The 25,415-nt window shown below is 41.9% G+C and overlaps 1 protein-coding gene across 1 annotated transcript; it reads right to left on the bottom strand.

The window, feature by feature from the left end:
- Window positions 1–203: 203 nt before the first annotated feature.
- PPM1M (protein phosphatase, Mg2+/Mn2+ dependent 1M) lies at window positions 204–23,847 on the bottom strand. Its single transcript, XM_063121139.1, has 10 exons — window positions 23,547–23,847; window positions 13,131–13,254; window positions 10,134–10,388; window positions 9,577–9,689; window positions 8,402–8,486; window positions 7,620–7,738; window positions 5,620–5,683; window positions 3,810–3,917; window positions 2,867–3,015; window positions 204–1,185 (listed from the first exon to the last, which is right to left on the bottom strand). Exons 1-10 carry the CDS (start codon window positions 23,789–23,791, stop codon window positions 1,044–1,046), a joined length of 1,404 nt encoding a protein of 467 aa, XP_062977209.1. The 5' UTR covers window positions 23,792–23,847; the 3' UTR covers window positions 204–1,043.
- Window positions 23,848–25,415: the final 1,568 nt, after the last annotated feature.

A 25,415-nucleotide genomic window follows, 5' to 3' on the forward strand; every position in this document is an offset into this window, starting at 1 on the left:
TTACATTACATAAAGCTTGTGTTAGGCTGTTTCTGACAGTATGCCTGATTTCAACAGAGGCAAAATCTGGAATGTATGTCTACAGCATAAGACAGACATGCTTGATTCTGTTGATGGATGCACGCATAAAGCAGAATTCAAAAAGACGTGATTAGACTTGTTCTCAGAGTAGTGGGTTCTACTATGTTAATGCAGTATACATCTTTGTCTTCAATAAAGGTATATATTTTAAGTCATGGTAGTAACCTTCATAATATTGCTGGTTTTCTATAACAAAGCAGGCATAAGCCACAATTTAATATCCAATCTAGTTATGGACATATTGCAAAAGTACAAAGATAAAATAAAATACTTCTAAAATTACAAGTATCAAATGTCCCCTGCCCTATTAGGCATTACACTTGCTTTAGTAGATTTGACCTGATATTTTACAGCCAAGTTAGCAACTTTACAAAATATTACACTAGTTCCCTTCAGTAACGCTACACATTTCCTGTAAATTAGGTCTGTGCAACTGTATAAAAATCAACTAGAAGGGTCTTTGCAAGTGGCACTGAATGACATTTCCTCTTACCATTTTACTTTGTTCCTTGGCATTTCCGCTTCAGCCAAGATACAAAACTTAAAATCCAATCTTATGACTAAAATGAATAGCACCACATGTTAATTTCATATTGCTGTCTGTGTGCCATTCCTTTGATGATAAATACTGCAAAAACTTGTCCAGAGGAAAACAACCTTGCTCCACTTAAATATTGACCTAGAACTTATGAAAAGTCAGCATGCTCTGCCTTCGAAGTGATTTACAGATTTAACAGTCTGCTCGCATAAGTAGAATTGGTATGCCATTTTAGTCCAAAACCTTCTAGAGTCTTCATGTCATGGGAATAAGTAATGGTATTAGATATTGCCTTTTCTGATGTTACTTTCAAAGGATGAAGATGGGGGATTATTTTTTAATAGTAGCTGTAGTTCTGGATTTGGTCCCAGTAACAGCAGTAATATCCAAATTGCAGTAACATGTCCTGGTAGTAAGAGGGCACTTAGTACTCCTTATTGTACAATGGAATTGCAAACACAGAAATATCATCATAAGAAGCAGGAATGTTACTGTCCATAGTCCAATAGTATCCATCCTTCTTCCCCCTTGCTTTCTCCACCAGGCATTCAGCCAGTTCTGAAAACCTACAAAAAGAAAGTGTTACTTTTGTCTTCTTACACATCAGTGTTGAGCAATTCTAAAGAAAGAAACATAAAAAGATAGACTTGGGTGTTGGGCTAAGTCTTAGAAGTTTGCTTTACCGTTCTGCTACAATCTCCCTATATACTACTAGGAAAACTAACACCTTGAGCTCATTTGATGTAGCTGCAACACACTTGGCCCTAAGCACTGCCGAAATCCTTTGTAGGTTAATCCCTTTTCTATATTCTCAAAGTAAGCATGAACAGAATGTGAGCAAGTGTTAGAAAGTTATCTTGAAGGGGGGGGAGAGCTTTTTGGTGCTGGAGGTTGCCCTTTCCCCCCGAAGAATGCCTGCTTTAACATCCAAAATATCGGCCAGCATTGTATTTCTTGGCATAAGGAAGCTTGCCAGGCATGCTGGCTGGGGATGGGGGCAGTTGTAGTCCATCAGATCTGGAGGGCACCAGGCTGGGGCAAGCCAATGTAAGGAATCCTGATGGAAGCACAAAACAAAAATCCTTAGGGGGTGGGGAAAGACCATTGTCCACTGGTTCCAAGAATTCGTAAGGGACAGGAGAAGCACAGGCGAAGGACATACAGGGAACCACTTTACCACACAACTACACCTTGATGTGATGCAAAAATCCTTTGTACTGTTTGGCAGGATGATGTAATTCAGGCATGGGGAATATGAGGCCTTTCAGCTGTTCTTGTACTGCAACAACTCTCATCATCCCTCACTACTGGCTATGCTGGCTGGGGCTGATGTGTGGTGTAGTCCAACAACAGCTGGAGGTCCACATGGTCTCCACCCTGGTCTAGGTGCTGAAAGATGCCATTCTTGCGTAAGTCTCCATACAAGAGGGGTCAATTTTGACATGCAGTCTCATGTTCTCATTAAGATACATGCAAAGGCCAAGCCCAGGCAAAGGGAATTCTGTGCTTTCCTCTATGCAGCTGGTCTTCAGTCAATGCAAGTATGCTGACTGGTGTTCCAGTGGAACTATGAGCACAGCAAAGGTGGAAAGAGCCTCATCTGGTTCCCCTGGCAAGGCTCTATTGTAGCGTTGTAGGTGTTTCTAATAAGCCTCGTGTGGCGCAGAGTGGTAAAGCAGCAGTTTCTGCAGCTGAAACTCTCCCCACGGCCTGAGTTCGATCCCAGCAGAAGCTGGTTTCAGGCAGCCGGCTCGGGTCGACTCAGCCTTCCATCCTCCCAAGGCCGGTAAAATGAGTACCCAGTTAGCTGGGGGAAAGGTAATAACGTCCGGGGAAAGCAACGGCAAACCACCCCGCTATAAGGCCTGCCAAGAAAACATCAGCGAAAGCTGGTGTCCCTCCAAGGATCAGTAATGACTCAGTGCTTGCACGAGAGGTTCCTTTCCTTTTCAGGTGTTTCTAAGGAATAGGTTTTACATAAGTAAGGGAAGAATAATTCTTTTAGCATTAAACTATGCAAGCATTCCTACAAAATTGGTATTGTTAATGGTAAGAATATGTGATAGAATTAGTACCTGCAGGCAGAGTGCAGGCTACCGAGGTGTTAGAAATTAGGCATCTCCTGTAGAAAATGGAACTTAGGAATTAGTCCTACTACTACATGATATGAAGAACAACTACCAGTAAGTACCCTCCATGAAGAGATCAAGACTGATATGTCCACTTGGCTGGAACTGCTAACTGTACCTGTATGGGTCAGTTGCCTTGTCTTGGAAAAAATTCCTGACGATTTGGGCCACATCTTCGTTGGACATAACATCCCAAAGGCCGTCAGTTGCCATGATCAGGACATCATCTTCCTTAATATTTTGTGTGGTTAAGTCAAATACTTCCACCTAGTCAGAATTAATGAAAACACACAAGATTTCTTAGTCACTCTTCCCAAACATCTAGATGTTTACCGTTTCCTGAGAGGAGTTCAAATACTTGTTGGCACTATAAGACATAGCTTACAAGCCCTGCTGGATCCAAACAAAGGCTCACCTTTTTTTTCCAAATCAGGCCAGGCCTGGGGTGCTTCCTTCCCATGTTTTCCAAGCACCTCTTCCATATTTTTTTTTTAAAAATCAGTTTTTAAAAATTATTATTACTGTTCTATTTATACTTAAATCCCACCTTTTTCCCAATACTGGTACTCAAGGCAGCTTTACAAATTAAAACATGTACAGTTAAAAATGTATAAGAGAGATACTTTTTTTAAATTAAACATACTACAACGTTAAAACATTTAAAATACGAATAATTTAAAGAAAAAAATCCAATATATAAACAACACATAAACAGAGGTCCAGACTACTCCTCAAAGGCCAGCTGGAACAAGAACGTTTTAGCCTGCCTCTGGAAACACCAGGAAATTAAGGAGGAAAAGATGGAATAGCTGTATGTCTCTTAATTAGCGGCACTAGAAGTCCTCTGTCTGGAAGAACCGATGCCCCCCCCAATAAGTATGTCTTGGATTGCAGCATTATGTAGTCTTTTCAGTTTATCTGAATCAGGACCAATGAGTTAGGACAGTGACTAGGGCTGAACGGTGAGTCAGAAGATGCCCTCAAGGGACCCAGGAAGGAGAAGAAAGCAGCTACAGTACATCCAAGATGGTTGCAGCCCCTGTATCGTATCCCTTTCCTACCTTTGGAATACAGGAGAGGAAAGGCTTGACTTCAACATCTGTTTCAATTACTTTCAACTGATGATCCCCCAGGCCTCGAGACACAGCCAGGGTGCCGAGCAAACGAGCCTGAAACAAGCAATAAAAGCCTCATGTCAAGGATGTGGCTGCAGCATAAAATGTTGAAGGGCATGGGGTCACCAGCAGCAATTTCAAGTATTTAAATTATCACAACAGCTTACAACAAATTTAAACTCAACAAACAATACCATTAAATAGATAAAAAGAGCAGCACTTTCTGGAAGCCCATTCCTCAAGCTAAAAGCCATTAAATGAACACTACAAGCCTGGGAAACAAGGTTGTTTTCATCTGGCCTCTAAAGATCAAATATGGCAACAGGTAAACCGATAAAAGGGGAAGGTTAGCTCCATGACTGAGGTGCCACTACCAAGGCAGCCCCTATCCCAATAGCCAACCATCCCACCTTAAAAGGTGGGGATACCCAGAGTCAGCTCTATGATTGTAAGTGGGCATGTTCTGATAGGAGTAAGCAGTCCCTCTAATATCCTAGTGCTAAGCCATTTAGGCCCTTGATAGTGCAAACATAGACACTTAAGTCCCACTGAGATCAATGGGGGTTTATTCCTAGTAAGCAAGTATAAGATGGCAGCCTAAAAAAGTTTAAACCAGGATTTGAATTATACTTGGGAACACGCTAGTAGTTAAGTTCTTTTTAGTACCAGGAAGATATGTTCATTTCCAGATGTACCAATCAACAATCTTGCAACAGTCTTCAAAGGCAGCCCTACATAAAATGCATTACAGTAGCCTAACCTGGCTGTTGCCTGTGTAATAAATAGCACTGTGGTGCTGCTTGGGTATTGGAGTTACTTTTTTCCAGCAAATTTGTAATAAAAATGAAATTCACCAGACTAAAAAATTAAATAGCTTATTGATGCAGTTAAGAGGCTGGGAGCTTTTCTATTTATTTATTTATTTTATTTTATTTATTTATTACGTTTATATACAGCCCCATAGCCGAAGCTCTCTGGGCGGTTTACAAAAGTTAAAAACAGTAAACATTTAAAAAAGTATACAAAATTTAAAAGCCATCATAAACATAAAGACAACAGTATAAAAACAACATTATCCCTTTAAAAACAACAGTTCTGTTGTTAATCTGCTATATTTACTTTTGGTTTCCTCACAGAAAGAGCTTTTCCTTTCTTGCTACACAACCTCTAAGTGACACTGTGGCATAACACAATTAGGAAAATGTGTTCTGTTTCACTTTCACAAATAATACTGTATTTTCCCCACTCTAATAGTAATTTAAAAACACAAAAGTGCTCTTGAAAAACAGAAACGAAACTGGAGGGTCACAATGTTTTCTACAGAACCGGTAAACAACAAGTGTATGATGCATGCCTAGAATAGAAAAACTCTATTCTTAGTAACCCAATAAGAAGACATAATCACTTGGCTATGCAGGAGGATTAGATTATGAATCAATCTGTTTGCAATGCCCTGATCATGACAAGCATAAAGGAACAGGCCTGAGCATGGGCATAAATACAAGAGTCAGATTTAAACACAAATGTTCACATCACCAGGTTGATAAGGTCATTACTCCCTACCAGTCAATATAAATGTGTTGAATTTGTGATAGCCTTGCCCTTCATGCATGCTGAAGAGGTGTGCATTTTTGTACAACTCCGACTAGGAAAATGTTTTGGGGGCTGGACCAGCAAATAGATTCTACCGCTACAGAAATTATTATAATAATGTGAGGCATGCTCTTACATGCTTTTAAGGGAAGTGCAAACATACCTGTTTTCCATGTCCATGGATAAGGGGGTACTTGAGGTCCTCTTTCACCACTGTCTTGTATCCCCTGAAACAAACACAACATGCAAGTCTTCATTTTAGTGGCCTTTCTACAGCACTGTGGCCACAAGCCAAGGTAGAGATGAGCATGCTTAAACAAAATTATTTCAATGAATTCTCAAAACACACCTAGCTCTGGGTTGGACTGTGCCTATTGTCCTAGAAGAGTTATATAATGTCTCTTCTCTGTATAATGGAGAACTGTCATTTACAATGAGGACATTACCAATGCAAGGCATACATGAAGCCTGTACCACTCCTAAAAATGTAAGTAGCATGGTAATTCTAAAATCTTCAGTCAACAGGTCTAAGTGGATGGATTCAGAACTGTAGCTCAGCTCTCCAATTCTTAGTCTTTTATTATGAGGCCTTTCTCACTGTCCTCCATCATCTCCAACTGCAACATTACTAACACCATAATTAATAAAGTCATAGAACAAAAGAGTTGGAAGGGGCCTATAAGGCTGTTGAGACCAACCCCCTGCTCAGTTCAGGAATCCACATTAAAGCACACCTGACAGATGGCTGTCCACCTGCATCTTGAATGCCTGCAGTGTGGGAGAGTCCATTACCTCCCAAGGTAATTGATTCCATTGTTGTACTACTCTAACAGTCAGGAAGTTTTTCCTGATGTCTAGCCGGAATCTGGCTTCCTGTAACTTGAGCCCAGTATTCTGTGTCCTGCACTCTGGGAGGATCTATTATTATTATTATTATTATTATTATTATATTTATTTGTATCCCGCCTTTTGCCCAATGCTGGGCCTCAAGGCGGCCTTACAAAGTTTAAAACATACATGGGGGGGGAACATAAACGTTTAAAATATGCAACAAAATTATAAGACATTAGCACAGATGGAGGGCCAGATTATTCTCCAAAGGCCTGCTGGAACAAAAAAGTTTTAGCCTGCTTCCGAAAGCCCATCAAGGAGGGAGCCAGCCTAGCTTCCCTGGGAAGAGAGTTCCAGAGCACTGGAGCAGCCACCGAGAAGGCCCTCGGATCAAGAAGAGATCCTGGCCCTCCTCTGTGTGACAACCTTTCAAGTATTTGAAGAGTGCTATCACGTCTCCCCTCAGTCTTCTCTTCTTAAGGCTAAACATGCCTAGTTCTTTCAGTTTCTCCCCACAGGGCTTGGTTTCCAAAGCCCTGATCATCCTTGTTGCCTTCCTCTGAACACACTCCAGCTTGTCTGTATCCTTATTTGAACTGTGGTGCCTAGAGCTGGACACAATACTCAAGCTGAGGTGTAACCAGTGCCAAATAGAGAGGAACCAGTATCTCTCGCGATTTGGAAGCTATACTTCTATTAATGCAGCGCAAAATAGCATTTGCTTTTTTTGCAGCCACATCACGCTATTGGCTCATATTCAGCTTGTGATCTAATTGAGCAGCTTGGCCCAATATAAATCAAAACAAAGCCAAAAGACAGTTCTCAATTTCATATTTCCTTTTTGCAGAAGCAGTAAAAAAACACCACGCCACTACTTCCGACTCCTTGGAAGCAGGATTAGAATTATATATGGTAGTCTGCTGTGCATATCATACTTATCTGTAGGGTGAATAGAGCAAAAAGCCAACCAACTTTTGCTGTTACCTCTTCCTGAAGCCAAGATGCCTTTTTCATTCCAGTGTAAGCCATCTTGCCAAGCTGAGGAAGTAACATGGCTACAGCTGATTATCAACTGCAGTCTTGCTACTTTGATTTTCTGAGTCCAAGAAAATGGCAAAATGAGTAAAGATGATAGCTGCTTAATGGAAGAGAGGTAGAAGCAAAAAGGTGGCATGTGGGGCAAAGAAGATCTAAACTATACTCTGAGGAAGATTGTTGAGAAGGAATCTAGGGCAACTGGAAAGGCAAGGGGAGGACTCTTTGCCAAATGGGGGCAGTGCGAAAAGATCCAAGGCATCCTCATCCCTCACTCACCAGGCCTTAGTAACTCACCAGCCTTCCATGGAGTAATCCCGGTACAAGACCTTCTGGCCCACATCATCTCCTTTCAGTCTCCTTGGAAACTCAAAGCGTGTGAATTCACCTGCCAGGAGCTTTGGGTACATGAAAGCCTGAGGAAGAAAACACATTCAAATGGAAGCATCATTTTTGGGGAATTGTGGCAGGCCCTCTGCGGTAGGAGCTGGGGACAGAATAGTGTGGAGAATGAAAATGAAAATCCGTAAAATCACCACCACAAAGCAGAAAAAAAATGAAAACAAGGATTCCAATCCCTAGATCATTAAGCATTGCTCCTTGAGTGTGCAATGGAGACAATGTTTTGGGGGATCTTATGGAAACCACTTAGAGGTCTTATGATATCAAGCAGTATGAACATAGCTTAAATAAACAATAAACCCCATTTCCTTATACAGATTGTTCCTCACTGGATGGGGATAAAGGTCTGGTAAGTCATCGCAGTCTGGCCAATGAAACTAATGTTACTGGTGGCAAAATATTCTGAGTGGCTGTGTGTGTGTGTGTGTGTGTGTGTGTGTGTGTGTGTGTGTGTGTGTGAGAGAGAGAGAGAGAGAGAGAGAGAGAGAGAGAGAGAGAGAGAGTATTGCACAACCTCTCAGCACTCTTTTTAAATTAGCACTAAAGTAGAGTACAATACAAGAGAAGTACAGAACAGATTTACTCTGTGGTGTTCAAAGACACCCAAATACTAATTAAGAATAGACAATTCAAAACAGAAAGTATTTAGGTATTTTTTTCAAAAAAGCTTTCCTTACCAGGTGCTGAATTCTCTGCCTTTCTGACTCAGGGGTGAATTCAGTACTCAAAGGAACAATGCTTTGTCTTCGAACAAGGAGTGCTCTAAATAAAAAAAAACCCAACAACCAAGGTTCTTAACACTTTCAAGTGGATTTATTTATTACCTTTTTCAGACATGGGTATTAGAGCCATAAGTCCTAGATGCCTATGATAATACAGTATGCTAATATTTAGCTCAGTGTGATACAGCACATGCTTTGAATGCAGAAGGTCCCAGGTTCAATCCCCGGCTTCTCCAGGCAGGGCAAGGAAAGAATCCTGCCTCAAACCCTGGAGAGTCGCTGCCAGTCAGTGTCAACACCAGTGGGGTAAATGGACCAATGGTCTAAGGCAGCTTCCTCTGTACTATACAAAACTGGCTTCTCAAATAGAGAAGAGCCTTTTGTGCCCACTCTAAGAACTCAGTCAGCTCAAAAGACAAGTTGACTTCAGATGTGTGCGCCACCATGCTGGTCTGTGGCATGCATGCTGTTCCCGACCTTACATACAAGGATACATTTGGAGCACCTTTCCTCATTAATATTTGAAGAAATATAGCATCAAAAACAGTGGTGGGAAACTTGTGACCCTCTAGATGTTTTGGCTTACAACTCCCATCAGTCTCAGCCAGCACAGCCAATAGTGAGGGCTGATGGGAGTTGTAGGCAAAAACAGCTGGAGGGCTACAAGTTGCCCACCCCTGATCGAAAAGAACATCTGTCCTCATGCAACGCACTAAGAGTGGCAAGAAGTTAATCTGTAGCACAGCTATACCTAAAACAGCTGTGACCTAGGTCAACACTCTACTGACGAAGCCAAACCAAGCGCCAAACTACACGTTATACTAAGCCTGCCTTTTAAAAAAAGCAAGCTTAACATTGTGCACTTTTTTTTCAAACAAAAGCAGCCGTGCAGACACCCCTTCTAGATTGGGGCTACAGAAAGGAAATGTTTAACCCTTTATTCCCCACAGCTATTTGCCCTGAAGGTGCCTTTTACTGCAATCAGCAGCTAGGGAGGGGAGATTTCCAGGGCCACCTGCAGCTGCCTTTTCGTGTAACTGAGTGCCTTACTTGTGTTTTAACCCAAGAAACACTTCGGACCCTGCTATACCCCTCTTTAAAGGGCAGTGATGGACCTCATCCTAACTCACCGACTGTCGCCTGCATTTGCCACATAGAGCTTTCCCTGAAGATAAAGTACAGCTAGTGCAGTGCAGCCTCCTGTTTGGTTGGCACTTTCCATCTCCTGACCAATCACCTCATCCTGTTGGAAAAACATTATTGGATTACTCAAGGCAGCTTCCAGATTTCCTAGCCAAAGAGATCGTTGTTAGAAATCTCAGTAATCACTTGGGCAACCACCAAAGGTCAGTTCAAACAATGAAATGCCACTTATTTTTCTTCATGCAATTATTTTCACATACATTATCATATCAAGAAATTTCAGTGTGAACTGGTAGCTTACATGTGGGCAGACACATCACACTGAACATATATAAGTAGAAATGCTCAAAATACTAAATCTGCACCTGACACTAAATTCTGGACTGGCACAGCAGTTGGCACTGAATCATAGAATAATCATAGCCCCAGCAGAGAATTGCACGAACACAGCAAGGGCTTACAAAGCTGTCTTGACAAGCTGAAAAAATAATAGAAGCATCACAATTCTTCAGAGAAGACTGAAGGGGAAAGCAAAGTCACTCACACACTCCTGGAAGGCATTTTCCAATGCTCCGATCACCACATCTTCCCGCCGGATTTGCTTTTCTTCTACAAACTGTGGATCACTTTGGCAAACACACTGTCCATTGAGGTGCATCGGGGGACTGTTTTCAGTAATGCCTTCTACCACATCCTCTAGTTTCTGCTTGATGCAATAATGCAGGTAGTTGGAGGCCATAATTGATGCTTCTGGGCCACCATGACCATCAAACAGTGCCCAGTAATAGCCAGTCAGATACTGAAAGTCAAACCATTGCAAGAGTTACCACTACAGGAGACCTCCTTTCTTATTACCACAAGGACGTTTTGGAGTGCAGCAAAGTGCATGCTTAATTTGTAAGTGGGAGCCCAAACTCAAATTTCTATTTAGGCATGAACAGAGATGTAAAATGTCCAGAAATTTTGAGCAAATGGAAAACAATATTTTTTTCTGTTCCCCCCACCGGGCAAATGAAAATTGTGGGGAAATTGAAAAATAAACAATACCTTTTTTTAGCTCTCTTTACAGATCTAAAAACACTTTGTTGCTTTAAGACCATCTTCCCCAACCTGGTGCCCTCCAAGTATTTTGGACTTCAGCTCCTATTAGCTCCAGGCAGCATGGCCAATGGTCAGGAATGCTGGGCACTGTAGTCTGCAACGTTCAGAGGGCATCAGGTTGAGGAGGGCTGCTTTAGGAACATAAAGCAGCCTTTCTGTCCCTAAAGTTATTTTATGTATAACTTAGTTTGCTCATAAAATTATCATTATTTTTTAAAACTTTTAAAAGTAAACTCAGTAAATTTGTAACTGTTGTCTGAATAAATTAAAACTACATTATATGACTACTCCAGCAAGAGAAATGTAGGACTCCGTAGAACAATCCCCAAACTGTCAAGAATGCACCATGGTGACTCTACTCTCATGTTGGGAAACTGAACATAAATAAAGTAAAATACACTTTAGATCAATATTTTAATAAGGATTGGAAGAATAACTGTGCTGGGAACTTTCCCTATGGCTTTATTATTTCAAGACATTTTTATATCTCTAGTCTTGCTATAAAAGTGTTATTACATAGTTTTTGGAAATCATTTGTGGGGAAGTAAAAGCTGGTTAACAATATATAAATACTTTGTCTTAAATTCTAAAAGAAAACATTTCATAATTCAAAGCTGTTCATTTTTCCCCACCCAATTTTCCTGTTTTTGTCTTCAAATTTTTAGGCATGAACCTTAATGGGTGGTCTTGGGCAGATCACTAATCTCTCAGCCTCACCTTGCTTCATCGCTTTGTTGTGAGGATTAGAATTGCAAATCGCTTTGCACTCTGAAAGTGGTGCCAGGGAGATCCAGAGCCTGGGAGCAGCCCCTGAGAAGTGTCCACATGTACTTCCCCGCCACTCATCGGTACCCAACATGGGCAATCTTTTGCATATAGCAAGCGTAGGCCAGCTGCGCATCAAACATATGAAAGCACAGCTAGACTAAGTGAATAAGTCTATAAGGTGAACAAGGCTTTCTGGCTTAACCACTGTGGTTAAAGCCATGGTTTAAGGTGTCTTCTGAACACAGCCCGGCTTTCTGGCTTAACCACCACGGTTAAAGCTGTGGTTTAAGGTGTCTTCTGAATGGGACCAATGTGAGGGGTCTCCATTCCCACCATGCATTCCGCATATAACTTTTGGCAAAGGTGTAAACAGACAAAGGCAAAATCAGTGACAAGCAGATCCTAGAGGGGCAGCAGTTGTCTCTGCCTCTTTGTGTTGTGCAGTCATACACAAAAACTCACACATGCTTGTTAGGCACTTCTGACATCAATTATTTCACACAACAAGGACAGGAATTCTTTCCTTTACTGTAAGCTGCCAAAGTAATTCAGAGCATAGCACAAAATCCAATACTGGGGGCTCTGTTGGCTTCAGAAAGGCATCAGCTGCCCACCTTCTGACATACAAACTTCCCCCATGCTTCAAGTTTTGTTCTGAATGTTGTTGTTTTATTTTCCTCAGTATAAAACAAAATCATGAAACAGATATAAATCTCCAGCTCATGCCTTTCATGCGCGTTTTACTAGCTAGCTCAAGCACAATCCAAGCCATTCATAGCTTGATATATGAAGTTTGGCCTCAAAAGAAGGAAGAAGAAGCACTAACTGTTTAGAGAGGCATGTGGTTAGCCTATATTGACCATGAATTCTCTCCCACCCCATGTGATTACAATGCAGAAATGAACAGCCCATTGAAAAGAAGCCTGGCAGTGGGAAACGAGAATTTGAGCCATGCAAAATAGTTAGTGAAAGCCACGTAAGGAAAGGATCTTGGGAACTAGGTATTCAAAGTAACTCCTAGTCATGGCTGCTGCATTTGGCTCCTCCCTCTTTTCTCTTGGACAGTGAAAGAACCAGCTGTCCTCAGGGAGAAGGGAGGAAGGGACATTAGCCAAGCAACTAACCACCCCATTGCCAACAGTGAGGGGCAGGGAGGGGATGACAAAAAGCCTGGCTCTACCGGAACACCTATCTTTATATGTGCCTGTGGACATTAAGGTCTTCAACAGAGAGCCTTCTGCAGGTAACTTCACCATCTGAGGCAAGGCAGGAGATGTCCTTCCCTGTAGTGGCACCCCAATTATGGAGCATGTTCCTCGGAGAGTCCCGCCCGAAACCTACTTTGTTGCCCTTTCAGCACCTGCCAAAGACCACTCTATTTTCCCACACCTTTTAGATACAATATTAGTCCTGGTTATTGTTTTTACCTGGCTTTTAAGATCGTGCTGCCCTTTGGGTCTGGTATTTTATTCTTGACGGATTCATATTTTCATTATGTTTTGTATTTTCATCTTATATACACTGCCTTGGGATTTTTTAAAATATATATAAATATCTAAAATGAATAAATGGGAACACCCACAATATCCTGATGAAAATTGGGGATGTAGGGAAGTCATGGCTGTAATGAATCTCTGCAATCAGTAGACCAAGGCATCAGATTTGAACTTACCTCAGCGGAGCACAAAATCAGCCATTCCTGATCCTCTTCTTTGCCATATTCCCTCTTCCTGATGGAGATCTGACAGCATGTTGCTTGGTCTTCATTGAATTCTGATTTTTCTGCATTGATGGTTCTGATGGCACAAATAAGTCTAGTTAAAAATAATCACAAGGATAACTCAAACTCTTTCCATTTTACTAGGTCCAATGGATTTCCATACAGGGAAACTGATGAATTATACTTGAATATTATGATCGATAATGTACTAACTCACCGTAACATGCAATAAGCAATGCACAGAATATTGGAGCTTCTGTCATTCTCATGCACGTTACAAACATTAGCCACCTCATACATAGGCTGCAATCCTACACACCCTTACTTGGGAAGAAGTCCCAATGAACTCAAATGTCCGAATGAATAGACATGCATAGGACTGTGTTGTTAATCATCATTTCCATGGAACCAAAAAGGGGAAATAAAATAGGAACCAAGGACTGGCATTTCAAGGAAAATCACAGAGCACACCAAAAACCAAACACTCTCGTGGGTGTTTCTCAAGTACCAGGTTTGATGCCAAATCCCTGTAAGGCAGGGCTGGGCAATGTGTAGACCTCCTGCTGTTTTGGCCTACAACTCCCATCAGTCCTAGCCAGCACAGCCAATGGTGAAGGATTATGGGATTTGTAGGCTGAAACATCTGGAGGGCCACAAATTGCCCATCCCTGCTGAGGGATTACAAAACAACGAACAGTAATTTTTAAGACTTAGATCGAAGTGATTTTTGTCTGGAGGTGGTGGAGGAAACAGATTCCAGAACTTTCAAATCTGCATCCTATTTGCTGATTATTGTACACTTATTGTCTTCATTTAAGATTAACTATTTCCTTCATAAGTGATAGTGTAGCAGGACAAGATCCTGAAACCCTCTGGTCAGCATTCACCCTATGTCCCAAAGCCTGGACAAAGAAAGGAGGTGGTTCTTAACCCATCCTCCTCCTCCTCCTCTCTCCCGTACTTATCCTCAGTCTCCCTGGGAATCCTCTTCGACTCTTTACCCACCCCACATTTTAAATGTCTCCTCGATATGCTGGAAAGGATCTAGCCCATCTCCCAAATTGAGCCAGACAGCCAGAGCCTGCTCCTTAGGAGGCAGCATCCCCATCACCTCAGAAACAGTTTGTTCCTTCCCGCTTTGTCTCTTCCTGGCCCGGCCATTTCTGGCCAAGAACCTCTTATCACTGCTGGACCCTGTTGTTAGCCTACAGAAGCAAAGAAGGTTTGTCTATGATTACAGTGGGGCTTTCTGCAACTATTGATTACCTATCCTCTGGCGGGATGACGATGGCAGACTCCCAACACATAGTAAAAAGGGGCTTTGTGTTCACTGTGTGAACAAGCAACAACAGGAGAAACAGGGAACTAGCAAGGTAAGATGGACTGTGAGAGTTGTCAAACTTGCCACCTTTGGAATCTGTCTGCTTCTGTTCTTTGCTTCTTTCCTCTTTATACAATTGGCTGATTTGCTCCCCTATCACAGTCTTATTTGCACTAGTGAGCCAGCTGTCTAGAGGGCCTGATGCAAATCCCTGGTCTCACAGCTGTTTTAGCTGCCATTGGCTTCACCGTTCTGTTAATGGAGGGCCCAGCAAGGCTTGAGCATGACAGCTGATCCCTTTGGTCCAATGGGGGGGAACCTTTTAAGCCTGAATCCTGATGTCCAATGGCAACTCTTGAGTTAAACTAAACAGTGCTGGGGTGTATTTTCACTATGAAATTTCAAATAATACCTTGGAAGTGCAAATAGACTGAGCAGTCTTGGAGCTTAATAGGAAGATGCACCCATAGTTTATCAGGCCTTTATGAGAGACTGGCAAAGAAGGAAGAATACATCCACATCTCCAAAACCATGCACTGACAGAAGGCAGTTGTGAAGGTTACTGAGAAAGTGGCTTGATGGGAAACATCTGTGTATTACAAGTGGAGGGAACAGTGGCCGAGCTATGCAGCAAAGCAGGTCTCTCCCTACACCTGTAGGAGCCCCATATTACTTCTGCTATTTCCTAAGGATCCCCACATCTACCTGTGGGTGTGTTTGGGGACGGGAGTGTTTTCCAAGTATAAGCTATTTCTGCAGGCCACTACAAGAATCTGATTTAACCACAGAGCTCCTGTGAATCAGTTTTGCTGTTGAGGTAACTTGCCAAAACAGGAAGTAGCTGACGTTCTAGATGTTCTTTCCTCTAAAATCTGACTCTGTTTAAAAAGGGCTTTATGTCAAGAGATGTTGCTCCACTGATTGACTCAACATTCAGCTATCTTGTCATGCTCTAGTTACATCACATATCCATAACAGCAATAGGTCATCACACCCACCGAGGTTCCTCAATCAGGCAGAACATAACCGATACAGAACTCTTAGGGTCAATTCGCTCCTAATGGAAGAGTTTAAGGAATCAAATCCTACAGAAGAAGGGTGAGTGCAGCCTGAAAACGTGGACAACACTCTTGGAGAGCTGAGGCCAGCTATTTACATACTCAATGCTTGCCCTTCCTAGCTTATATGAGTGGCCCGTGCCTGTGTGTGGAATGGGATGGTCCCAGGCAGTTTAAAAGAAGAGACTGCAGTTAGACCAAAGGTGGGGAACCTGTGGCCCTCCAGCCACAACCACCATGGCCAATGGTCAGGTAAGTTGCAAGCTGGAATCCAACAACATCTTGAAGATCACAGGTTCTCCAACCCTGAGTTGTGCCATTGTAAGCGGGGAACCTCTCCGTTAGTCCTTCTGTACTGGATAATGTCTGACTGGTTTCAAATACTCCATTTTGGGGCATGATGCTTCAGTGTGTGGGGGCTCCTCAGGTCTACGCGTTACTGGATGATGCAAATTATCTAGATCCATTTCAAACCAACCTTAGGTGTAGATTTGGTCACTGTAGTGAATCACCAATGCTGGGAACTGAACAGGGACAGTGGTTCTACTGGCTTTCAATACCATTAGCCATGACATCCTTTTAGATCGGCTGGCCAGGATGGGACTTAAGTGCACAGTGTTACAATGGTGGGTTTATTCCAGAAGGTGCTGGGGGACTCCTGCTTGTCACCTTGGCCACTGTACTCTGATGTCCCCAATATTCTATTCTGTCCCACATGCTGTTTATCATCTAAATGAAATTATTCATCCAGGGGAGCATAGTATTGCTGACATGAGGATGGCAGTCAACTCTCTCTCTCTTTTCCATCACATTCCAGTATGGACTCTGGACCAGTATCTTCTGGCAGTAGTGGTCTGGGAGTGGGCAAACAAATTGAAGCAATATGCACATTTATTTTTATAATAATCCTCATCTGGATTCATTATAGTAATCCTCATCTGGATTCTCCTTTTTGTCAAGAAAGTAGTAATTATAATTTCAAAGATGTGTATCCATCTGAGGAATTTTAAGTCTATTTATGTGGAGTAGGTATTAGAATCTTGTATGGCCAGCCGGTCCTTCTGGCCTCACTGTCCTTAAGTAGCGCACTGCTCTATACTTCACTAGTGCCATCATATTTCAATCTTTTCCCTGCCCATCATCTATCAATCTGCCAGATCCTTTGGTAGGAAGCAGAAACAAAATAATTTCCTACCTGAAATCATCAAGGAAAAGAATGGGCCAAAACATTCAGTTATCAGTTGTGGCACAAAGTAATGTGAGCAGCTTCCAAAACAAGGAAGCTCTTGTCCATCTCTACAACTATACTAAGCTTGACATTCTCAACTTGCCTTGTTGTAAAGCAACTTTTGACTGTCACATGGGATGGCTTATTTATTTTTCTCAAAGTGTTTATACTCATTGGGTTAGAACGGTCCCTTTGGCTTGTTTTCAGGATTCATTGAGCTCATCTGAAGAGTTCAGCTTGAGGACAGGTTTAAGAGTTCAACAGGGGGAAAATAGATTTCCTGTAATGCAAACAAAGCATCAAGACAGAGGCCTAATCTACACCAGCAGGATATTCCAGTGTGAAAGCAATATGAAAGTAGTATATAAAAGGCAGGAGCCACACCAAACAGGATATAGCACTATGAAAGTGGTATGTGGTATGTGTCCATGGGCCCCAACAGTTGTCAATGCACTTCAATACCGTTATAAAGCAGTAATGTGGCTCCTGCCTTTTATATACCACTTTCATACCAATTTCAGTGCAATATCCTGTTTGGTGTAGATTAGGCCAGAGTGTGGGGGAAAGTGGCACTTGTTACAATAGCCAGATTTCTAGTTTCAGCCAGAAGTTCAGTGTACATTTCCAACTGCACAGAATCATAGCAAATGAATGCATTTAGAAATCTCTGCAGTGAACACCTGCAGGAAATATAAGAATGGTGGCACATAAAAATGTGCTAATCTGACATTGCTTTGCCTGTATATTTGATCTGATTCCTGAGAAGCTTTGTCATACAACTGCAGAACTACCATCTTGCTAAACTGATACATCTTCCTAACCATGTTTTAAAGTAGCAGCAAGATGCAAACTTCAAATAAAGTTTGATTACACCACACTATGGTTTTAAAGAATAGTGTAGTGGAATCACCTTTATTACGGAAGTAAGAAACCATTTGCAATCTTATTCTGTGGCAGTGATAGTTTAAAGCCTTAAACGGTTTGGGACCAAATTGCTTGAAGGGCTGCGTTTATCCATATCCACCTGCCTGCACTTTAAGATCAATAAAAGTGTCCCTTCTCATTTGCTCACCCATGTCAGCAGTTATGTGAGCAACCACCCAAGAGATGGCCTTTTCTACAGTGGCCCCACAGCTCTAGAATAAGTTGTCATTGGGGGCCAACATGGTTCCACCATTGCATACTTTTAAGAAGGCCCTAAAAACATACTATTTTACTATATGTTTGCTGTTATTATTGTGTTCTTACTGTTTTTATTGTTTTAATATTGCCTTGGGTTTTATTATTCATTTAATTATTGTATGCCACCTTCGGAGGGCTCCTGCCCTGAAAGGTAGCCAAGAACTAAAATAAATAAATAAATAAATCCTGCAACACATTTTATGATTTGTTATTATTAAAAGAGCATAAGAAATTAAAAGTACTCAGCCACTTCTGAAATTTTAATAGGGCTTTTAAAAAATCTCACTCTCTTCCAAGATCTTTTAAGTTTATTTCCTTCAGCATAAGTGCTTCATTTCTATGATGTAATTGCTGGTGCTTCGCCAAATTGGCAAGCACAATGACATAATAGGCCTAATAAAAGGAAAACAAAACATGGCACTCCCTCAAATTTGCCACCTTTGATAAAATCCCAGGAGGAACAGTTTGGCTATTTTGAATCCAAAAGTCTGCATGAGCAATAGAACAAATTCTGTATAGTTTTATAGCATGGTGGGCAATAAAACTACACTCCACCTCATCTAGAGTTCCTTATTTAAAGGGAAAGTCCATAAATATTTGAACAGTTTAATGCTTATATTGCTTATTCTGCCTGATATATATTTGAATTCATTACCAACTGCAGCTAGGTTGTTAAACACTTGTAACTGTTTACTATGCTTTTTGAAAAAATGCTATAAAAGAATGAAAATGTCAAAACAGGCCACAAGACTTTACAGTCTTCGTTTTAAAAAGGAAATTTGTAGGGATGCAATGTGATACTGCTACAAATGTTTGTTAATTAAAAATACACCAGTTCTCCATATTAACATCCCAAACTTACAGTTAAAATCACAAAAATGGTTCCATAAACTTATCTCTACTGAGCTCTGTGTATCTGATGCCATTTGGGTATTGCAAGCTTTCAGGAATTTCTTAATTTAATCTATTGTGTCAAACCTAATTCCTGCATTATGACTTCAGTTTCTTTCTACGCACCTGTCAGGCACAATGCCTCTGTGGAGATTATCCAAAGCACTTTTGCTATCAGTTACAAGACAGGCCCTGACTCCTATTCCAAGTGTTAATTGTATCATGATGCCCAACTTGGGAGTTCTTTTACAGAAGCTCAGCGAGTTTGCTAGAGCCAAGTGAACTGACATTTCTCTGGATCTTCTGAAGCTCTTGCCAGAAGCATCATTTATGGAGGTTATATATCATTCTGACTCCTAGCTGCTTAACCCAAAGGCACCTCCATGCAAATTTACAATTATCTTTGTCAGCAAACACTGAAATGGTTATATATCATTCTGACTCCTAGCTGTTTATTTTCATCCTGCTCTAATTGATGAGAGGTCCAAGATGGCTTATAACTGCAACTCAGAAACAAGAGACTGGCTCCAATTAGTGGGTTGGATCCAGAAACCTCGGACCATACATGGAAGGATACTACTGGCAGAACCAAACTTCTGTCCTCTCCTCCACCACCACCCCTCGCAGCCCACCTGCCCCGAACACACCCTCAAAATCTCCTCTGGAAGGTCCCTCAACCGTTCTTTATTTATTTATAAAAATAGTAATATACTAACTTTCAGTCCTAAAAAAAGCACTCAAGGTGGTTTGCAAAACAATCACTTCAAGTTCAAGTCCTATTGATCTTATCTTATGAATGGAGAAAGAGCCACAAGGGATAGGGGGGTTGTCTGACATTGAATTTACTCAGTCTTAGCTATTGTTTAGACCAGGTGATACATAAAGATTAATCTTCGGGATCCACATCAGTAATATGTACATAAACCTTAAACTCTCTATAATACTCCTTGTATCTGATGAAGTAGGCTATAGCCCACAAAAAGTTATGCCAGAATAAATCTGTTCATCTTAATGGTGTCACAAGCCTCTTTGGCTTTTTTTTTTTGCTGCAGTAGACTAGCCTCTGGAAATTGTTACAGTTTTGGAGAGTTGTTATAGCACTATTGATATAGCAGTGCTATTAAAAACTCCTATTGGGGATCTTCACAAGCAGTGCCACAAGTGAAAGTAAACCGATTAGTCCTGTGCTGCATAGAAGACCATTTCCACAATCCATGGTGTTCATATACCACAGCTGAAAAGGAAATATTAATGATAATAAGTTGTTAGACTATGAAGAGGACTCAATTATCATGGGTGCTAAATATCATTCAGGCCAGATCTACACCAAACAGGATAAAGCACTACGAAAGCAGTATATAGAGGCAGGATCTACACAACAGCTTCATAGCGGTACTGAAGGGCACTGACAACTATTGGGGCCCATGACACATGCCATATACTGCTTTCATAGTGTTACATCCTGCTTGGTGTAGACATGTCATGGGCCCCAACAGTTGTCACTGCACTTCAATACCACTATAAAACAGTAGTACAGGTCCTGCCTCAGTATCACGGACATTCATTTTTCTTGGCAGATAAACTCAACATTTATGCTTTTTCATTAATCATAGCTAGCAGTATTTGTTAACAGCTGTTACTGTCTACACTGTAGCCTACACTGTACTCCTTTCATCGCCAGCTGAAGACCTTTTTATTCTCTCAGTATTTTAACACTTAATTTTAACTTAAATTTAAATTTTACTGTTCTAACTCTGTATTTTAATCTTATATCAAAGTTGCTGCGTGGTTTTATCCTGGTTGTGCTTTTTATACTGTATTTTGTAATTGTGCTTTTAACAGGTTGGTTGTTTTATTATGGTTTTAATTTTTGTGAACCGCCCAGAGAGCTTCGGCTATTGGGCGGTATAAAAATGTAATAAATAAATACTGCAAGAGTTATTACCAGCAGTAGATATGCCTGACTGATCCTACTCTGTGTCACCTGAAATATATAAGCACTGTCATAAAAGCAATGACCAGCAGTTTCACCATTAGGTTTGTTAAGTATTTAAGAATACAGAAACAGACTGACTTAGCCCAAGACAAACGACACCCAAAAACACAGAGGATGATTCAGCCAAAGTTAAGAAAACTTATGTGCCATTGATTTCAATAGGGAGTTAAGTGTGTGCTTAATTATCTTCTATTGAAATCAATAGACTCTCAAATGCTTAACTTTGGCTGGATAATGCCCCTAAATTTCAAGAATTATAGTTAGGAGGGCAGAAGCTTATATACCCTTAGTCATGCCTTTTAGGTTTCTACTCCTTATCATAACTGTGTTATTACTACATATAAATAAAAGGGGGGAAGCACCTGGCCGCCTTCTATCAGTTCTCACATTTTCCTCTACTCTGCAGGTGAGAAAACCACAGTAGAATGAGGGTTGGCAATGCTTAGTTTTGAAACCTGCATTTAACAGCTGTGTGACAGGAAGGGCGTAGCTCCTTCATCACAGCACCACTGTGCCAGCATCACTGTGACACATGTTCTCAGTACAGCTAATAATAACAATAATAATAAATACTTCTTACTCGCCTGTGACACATGTTCTCAGTACAGCTAATAATAACAATAATAATAAATACTTCTAACTCGCCTCTCCATTCTGATCGAGGCGGGGAACAACAATGAACGATAAAATACATAAAATTGAATTAAAACATAATATACATTGTTAAAAACATCCTAAAATATTCTAAAAACATCTTAAATTTGCACTGGATAGGCCTGCCAGAAGAGATCAGTCTTTATAGCTTTCTTGAATGCTAGTTATACTTTCTGCGCAGAAGTAAGCAATCCCAAGCACACTGGCAGTACTAACATGATCTAGAAGAGTTAGCAGTCATTTTCATAAGGAGTTGCTGTGAAACTCCTTTCGCCACAACTAACATCTAGGAAATTCTCCCCATAATAGCTTTGTGTCTAAGACAATATATAATGATCAGTCCCACATTGTACCACTGGAAATAATCACTGTGGTGTGTTGCCCTTTTGACACCAAAGCTAAGCCAACATTATTGTGACAGCTGATTGCATAATGGAATTGTGTTTACAGTACCTTTCTAACCACTTGTACATTTCAAAATATTTTTTTGGTAGCATTTACTGCAGGACAAATGAATTTTATGTTGGGGTACTTGCTATATTTTCCTATGGTAACACCAATATTTTTTATAAGTCCAGTATAATGTATGATGTAATTTACAAGCAATGCTTTATTGCGATTCAAAATAACATTCACATTCTAATGCTGCAGAAGACTAAGGATGAGAAATTGTGATTTAACCAAAACAAGCCACCCACCAGCCAATGAGTTAACTTGAACCAAGTTTCCCAGACCTAGAAAAAAAATTTAAATTTCAAGACACCAGCATCAGCTTTCTAGATCTTTGATGACCCATTCATACATCAAGGTCATCACCAGATATTTCAAACATGGATGTGTGGACCAGGCCTTACTATCAAGTTGGTGTGCCCAGGCTTGCTGTCCACATACAATGCGCAAAAATGTGTAAACTATGCCAGGGGTAGGCTGCATACCCCCGGTAGAGATTTGCTAAACTTACCCCCATTTTAACAATTTGTAGAGTGGTAGCCATGTTAGTTTGTTTTACAGCAAAAACAAGGAGGCCTATGCCATAATGCAGCCTTCTTCTTTCTGGTGCTCTCCAGATGTTTTCAACTTTAACTCCCATAAATCCCAGCCAGCATAGCTAGTGGTGAGGAATCCTGGAAATTGTAGTCCAAAACATCTGGTGGGCACCAGGTTTGGGGTAGGCTGCCATAATAATAAGATATTAGTAGTTTAAGGCGCTACCAGGCTTGTTGGGTGCTTCCAGACAAAGCTTTTATCATGCTAGCACTAATTGAGGTATTTTCAGAAGGAGGGCATCTATGATTAACTATCAGAAGGCACAGTACAGCTATTCTGTCTTTACAGTAAAAGACAGAAAAGCTGTGCGAAAACATGGGAGAATTGCGAGAAGCATCTGGACACACACATAAAATTCCGTGAACAAGGCAGAATGAGGGTGACCATATGAAAAGGAGGACAGGGCTCCTGTATCTTTAACAGTTGTATTGAAAAGGGGATTTCAGCAGGTGTCATTTGTATATATGGAGAACCTGGTGAAATTTCCTCTTCATCACAACAGTTAAAGCTGCAGGTGCCCTGCCCCCTTTTAAATCTGGTCACTCTAATATAGCTCCTGCAGTTTAACTGTGGTGATGAAGAGGAAATTTCACCAGGTTCCCCATATGTACAAATGACACCTGCTGAAATTCCCTTTTCTATGCAACTATTAAAGATACAGGAGCCCTGTCCTCTTTTTCATAGGGTCACCCTACATAAAAGCCTGGTCTGGAAGCCCCCGTGGTAGCACCAGGATCCCTCCGTATGGGTGGGGGGACCCTTGTTTTCGCTTTACCTCCAGGCTTGACCTCTAGCCACTGCTGAAGTGGAACTGCAGCCCTCAAGAGGGTTTCTTTTCCTTTTCCTTTTCCTTTTAAGAGAAAAGCAGCTGCTATCCAAGAGGAACCACCAAGGAAGAGGCAGCCAGAATAAGGCTCCTAATTCGGACACCCCCTAACCTACACGAGCGGCTTTTCCCGTGACCGCCCGAGGCAGGCGGGCCCTCACTCACTCTGCATAGCCCGTGTTCCACTGGAGAGGCCTGTCTCGGGACGGACAACAGACGGGTCGCTTGCCAGGCTGCCTCTCCCCCGTGTCAGAAGCTCCGTGCAGGAATTTGGGCCGTCTGTACAGCAGAGGCGGCTGCGGCTGCTTCGGAAACCCTCCTTGCAATTGCTGCGGCTGAGGCGTGTCTTTCCCTCGCCTCGCCGTGCTCCCGCTGCTCAAGAAGCGCCTCTTAAACCAGTCCGAAGACATGAAACAAAGTCCCTGAGGGCCGCCCGCCGCCGCCACAGCAGCCGCCTCACCCGCTCCCCGCGTCCCGTCCACTGTGGAGCCAAGCACCAGACCAGCCTGAAGCGAGCGGCGCGGTAGGCGGGGCGAGGAAGTGGGAGTGAGGAGCTCTTGCGCCCAATGACCTCCGCGCGGGTGACTCACGACCACGCTGCTGCTGCTGCAGGCCGAGAGCCCGTCAGGCCCGTTGCGCCACGGCAGGCAGGCAGGAAGGGGCCGGCGATACGCAAGGCGCTGGAAATGCGCAACGCTGCTCGCTCACGTCCGTCCGTCCCGCTGCTTCTCCTTTTGAAGCTCCCTGCTTGCAGGCACGCCTGCCTTTGCGAACGGAGCTGGGACTCGGAAGCTCCTAAAACTCACTCCCACGGCACAGACATCATTTGGGGCTGCCTTGACCTCAACTCCCATCAAACTGTGCCAGGAATGCTGGGAGTGTAGTCCAAAACACTTGGAGGGCACTAAGTATGCGAAAGTTGATTTAGGGAGACCAGGACATTCGTTCGAGACGACCTGCTCCTCAGGAGCACTGTCTCTGACCCACTGACTGGCCGGGTTCCGACGACACGCTAATCAACGGTTGTTTTACATTTTGATCCTATTCCCCCACCCCGTTGATTAGCGTGTCATCCGAAACCAGCCACTGTTTTATTTTATTTTTATTTATTTATTTATTTATTTTATTACATTCATATACTGCCCCACAGCCGAAGCTCTCTGGGCGGTTTACAACAATTAAAAATAGTAAACATTAAAAGTATACAATTTTTTAAAAAACAAACAAACATAAAAACAGTATAAAAACAACAGTATCCATTTAAAAACAACAATTCTGGGGTCCATTAAAAACAAACTTCACGTTGCTAAATGCTGTTAAAATGCCTGGGAGAAGAGAAAAGTCTTGACCTGGTGCCGAAAAGATAACAATGTTTATAGTTGGCAGGCTATTGGGGCAAAAATCCAGGACCCAACCCAGCAGAATGTACAGTGCCCCCATCCCCAAACGCCGTAGGGGCGCCACTGGTTGCTGTAAAAATAAGATCATAAGAAAAGTCCTGCTGGATCAGTCCTATCTAGTCTAGCATCCTATTTCTTATAGTGGCCAATTACATGCCCCTGGGAAGCCTACAAGCAGGGTGTCAGGGCAACAGCAGCCTCAGACTCATATAAACGTATTTATTTATTACATTTCTAATCCACTCAGTAATTTTTCTGGGCAGATTACAAAGTGTTTCTCAGCAACTGGCATCCTGAAGTATGCTTCTTATCTGCCATGAATTTGTTTAATCCCCCTTTAAAGAAGTGCAAATGTGTACCCATGACTACATCTTATGGTAGCAAATTCTATAGTTTTACTTTGCGCTATGTGCAGAGGAAGTATTTCTTTTTGTTTGTCCTGAATCTCCCAACATTCATCTCCATGGGAAGACCCCAGTTGGTCTTCCCATGGAGGGAAGAACGAGGAAAACATCTGTCCACTTTCTCCATGCCATTCATAGTTTATATACCTCTATCATTCCCCCCCCCCCTTTACTTCCCTGTTTTCTAAATTTGCCTCTTTCATAGCTGTGGCACTGGTTTGACGTTTTCA

Source organism: Elgaria multicarinata, chromosome 3, assembly GCF_023053635.1.
Source record: "Elgaria multicarinata webbii isolate HBS135686 ecotype San Diego chromosome 3, rElgMul1.1.pri, whole genome shotgun sequence".
NCBI lineage: Eukaryota > Metazoa > Chordata > Lepidosauria > Squamata > Anguidae > Elgaria > Elgaria multicarinata.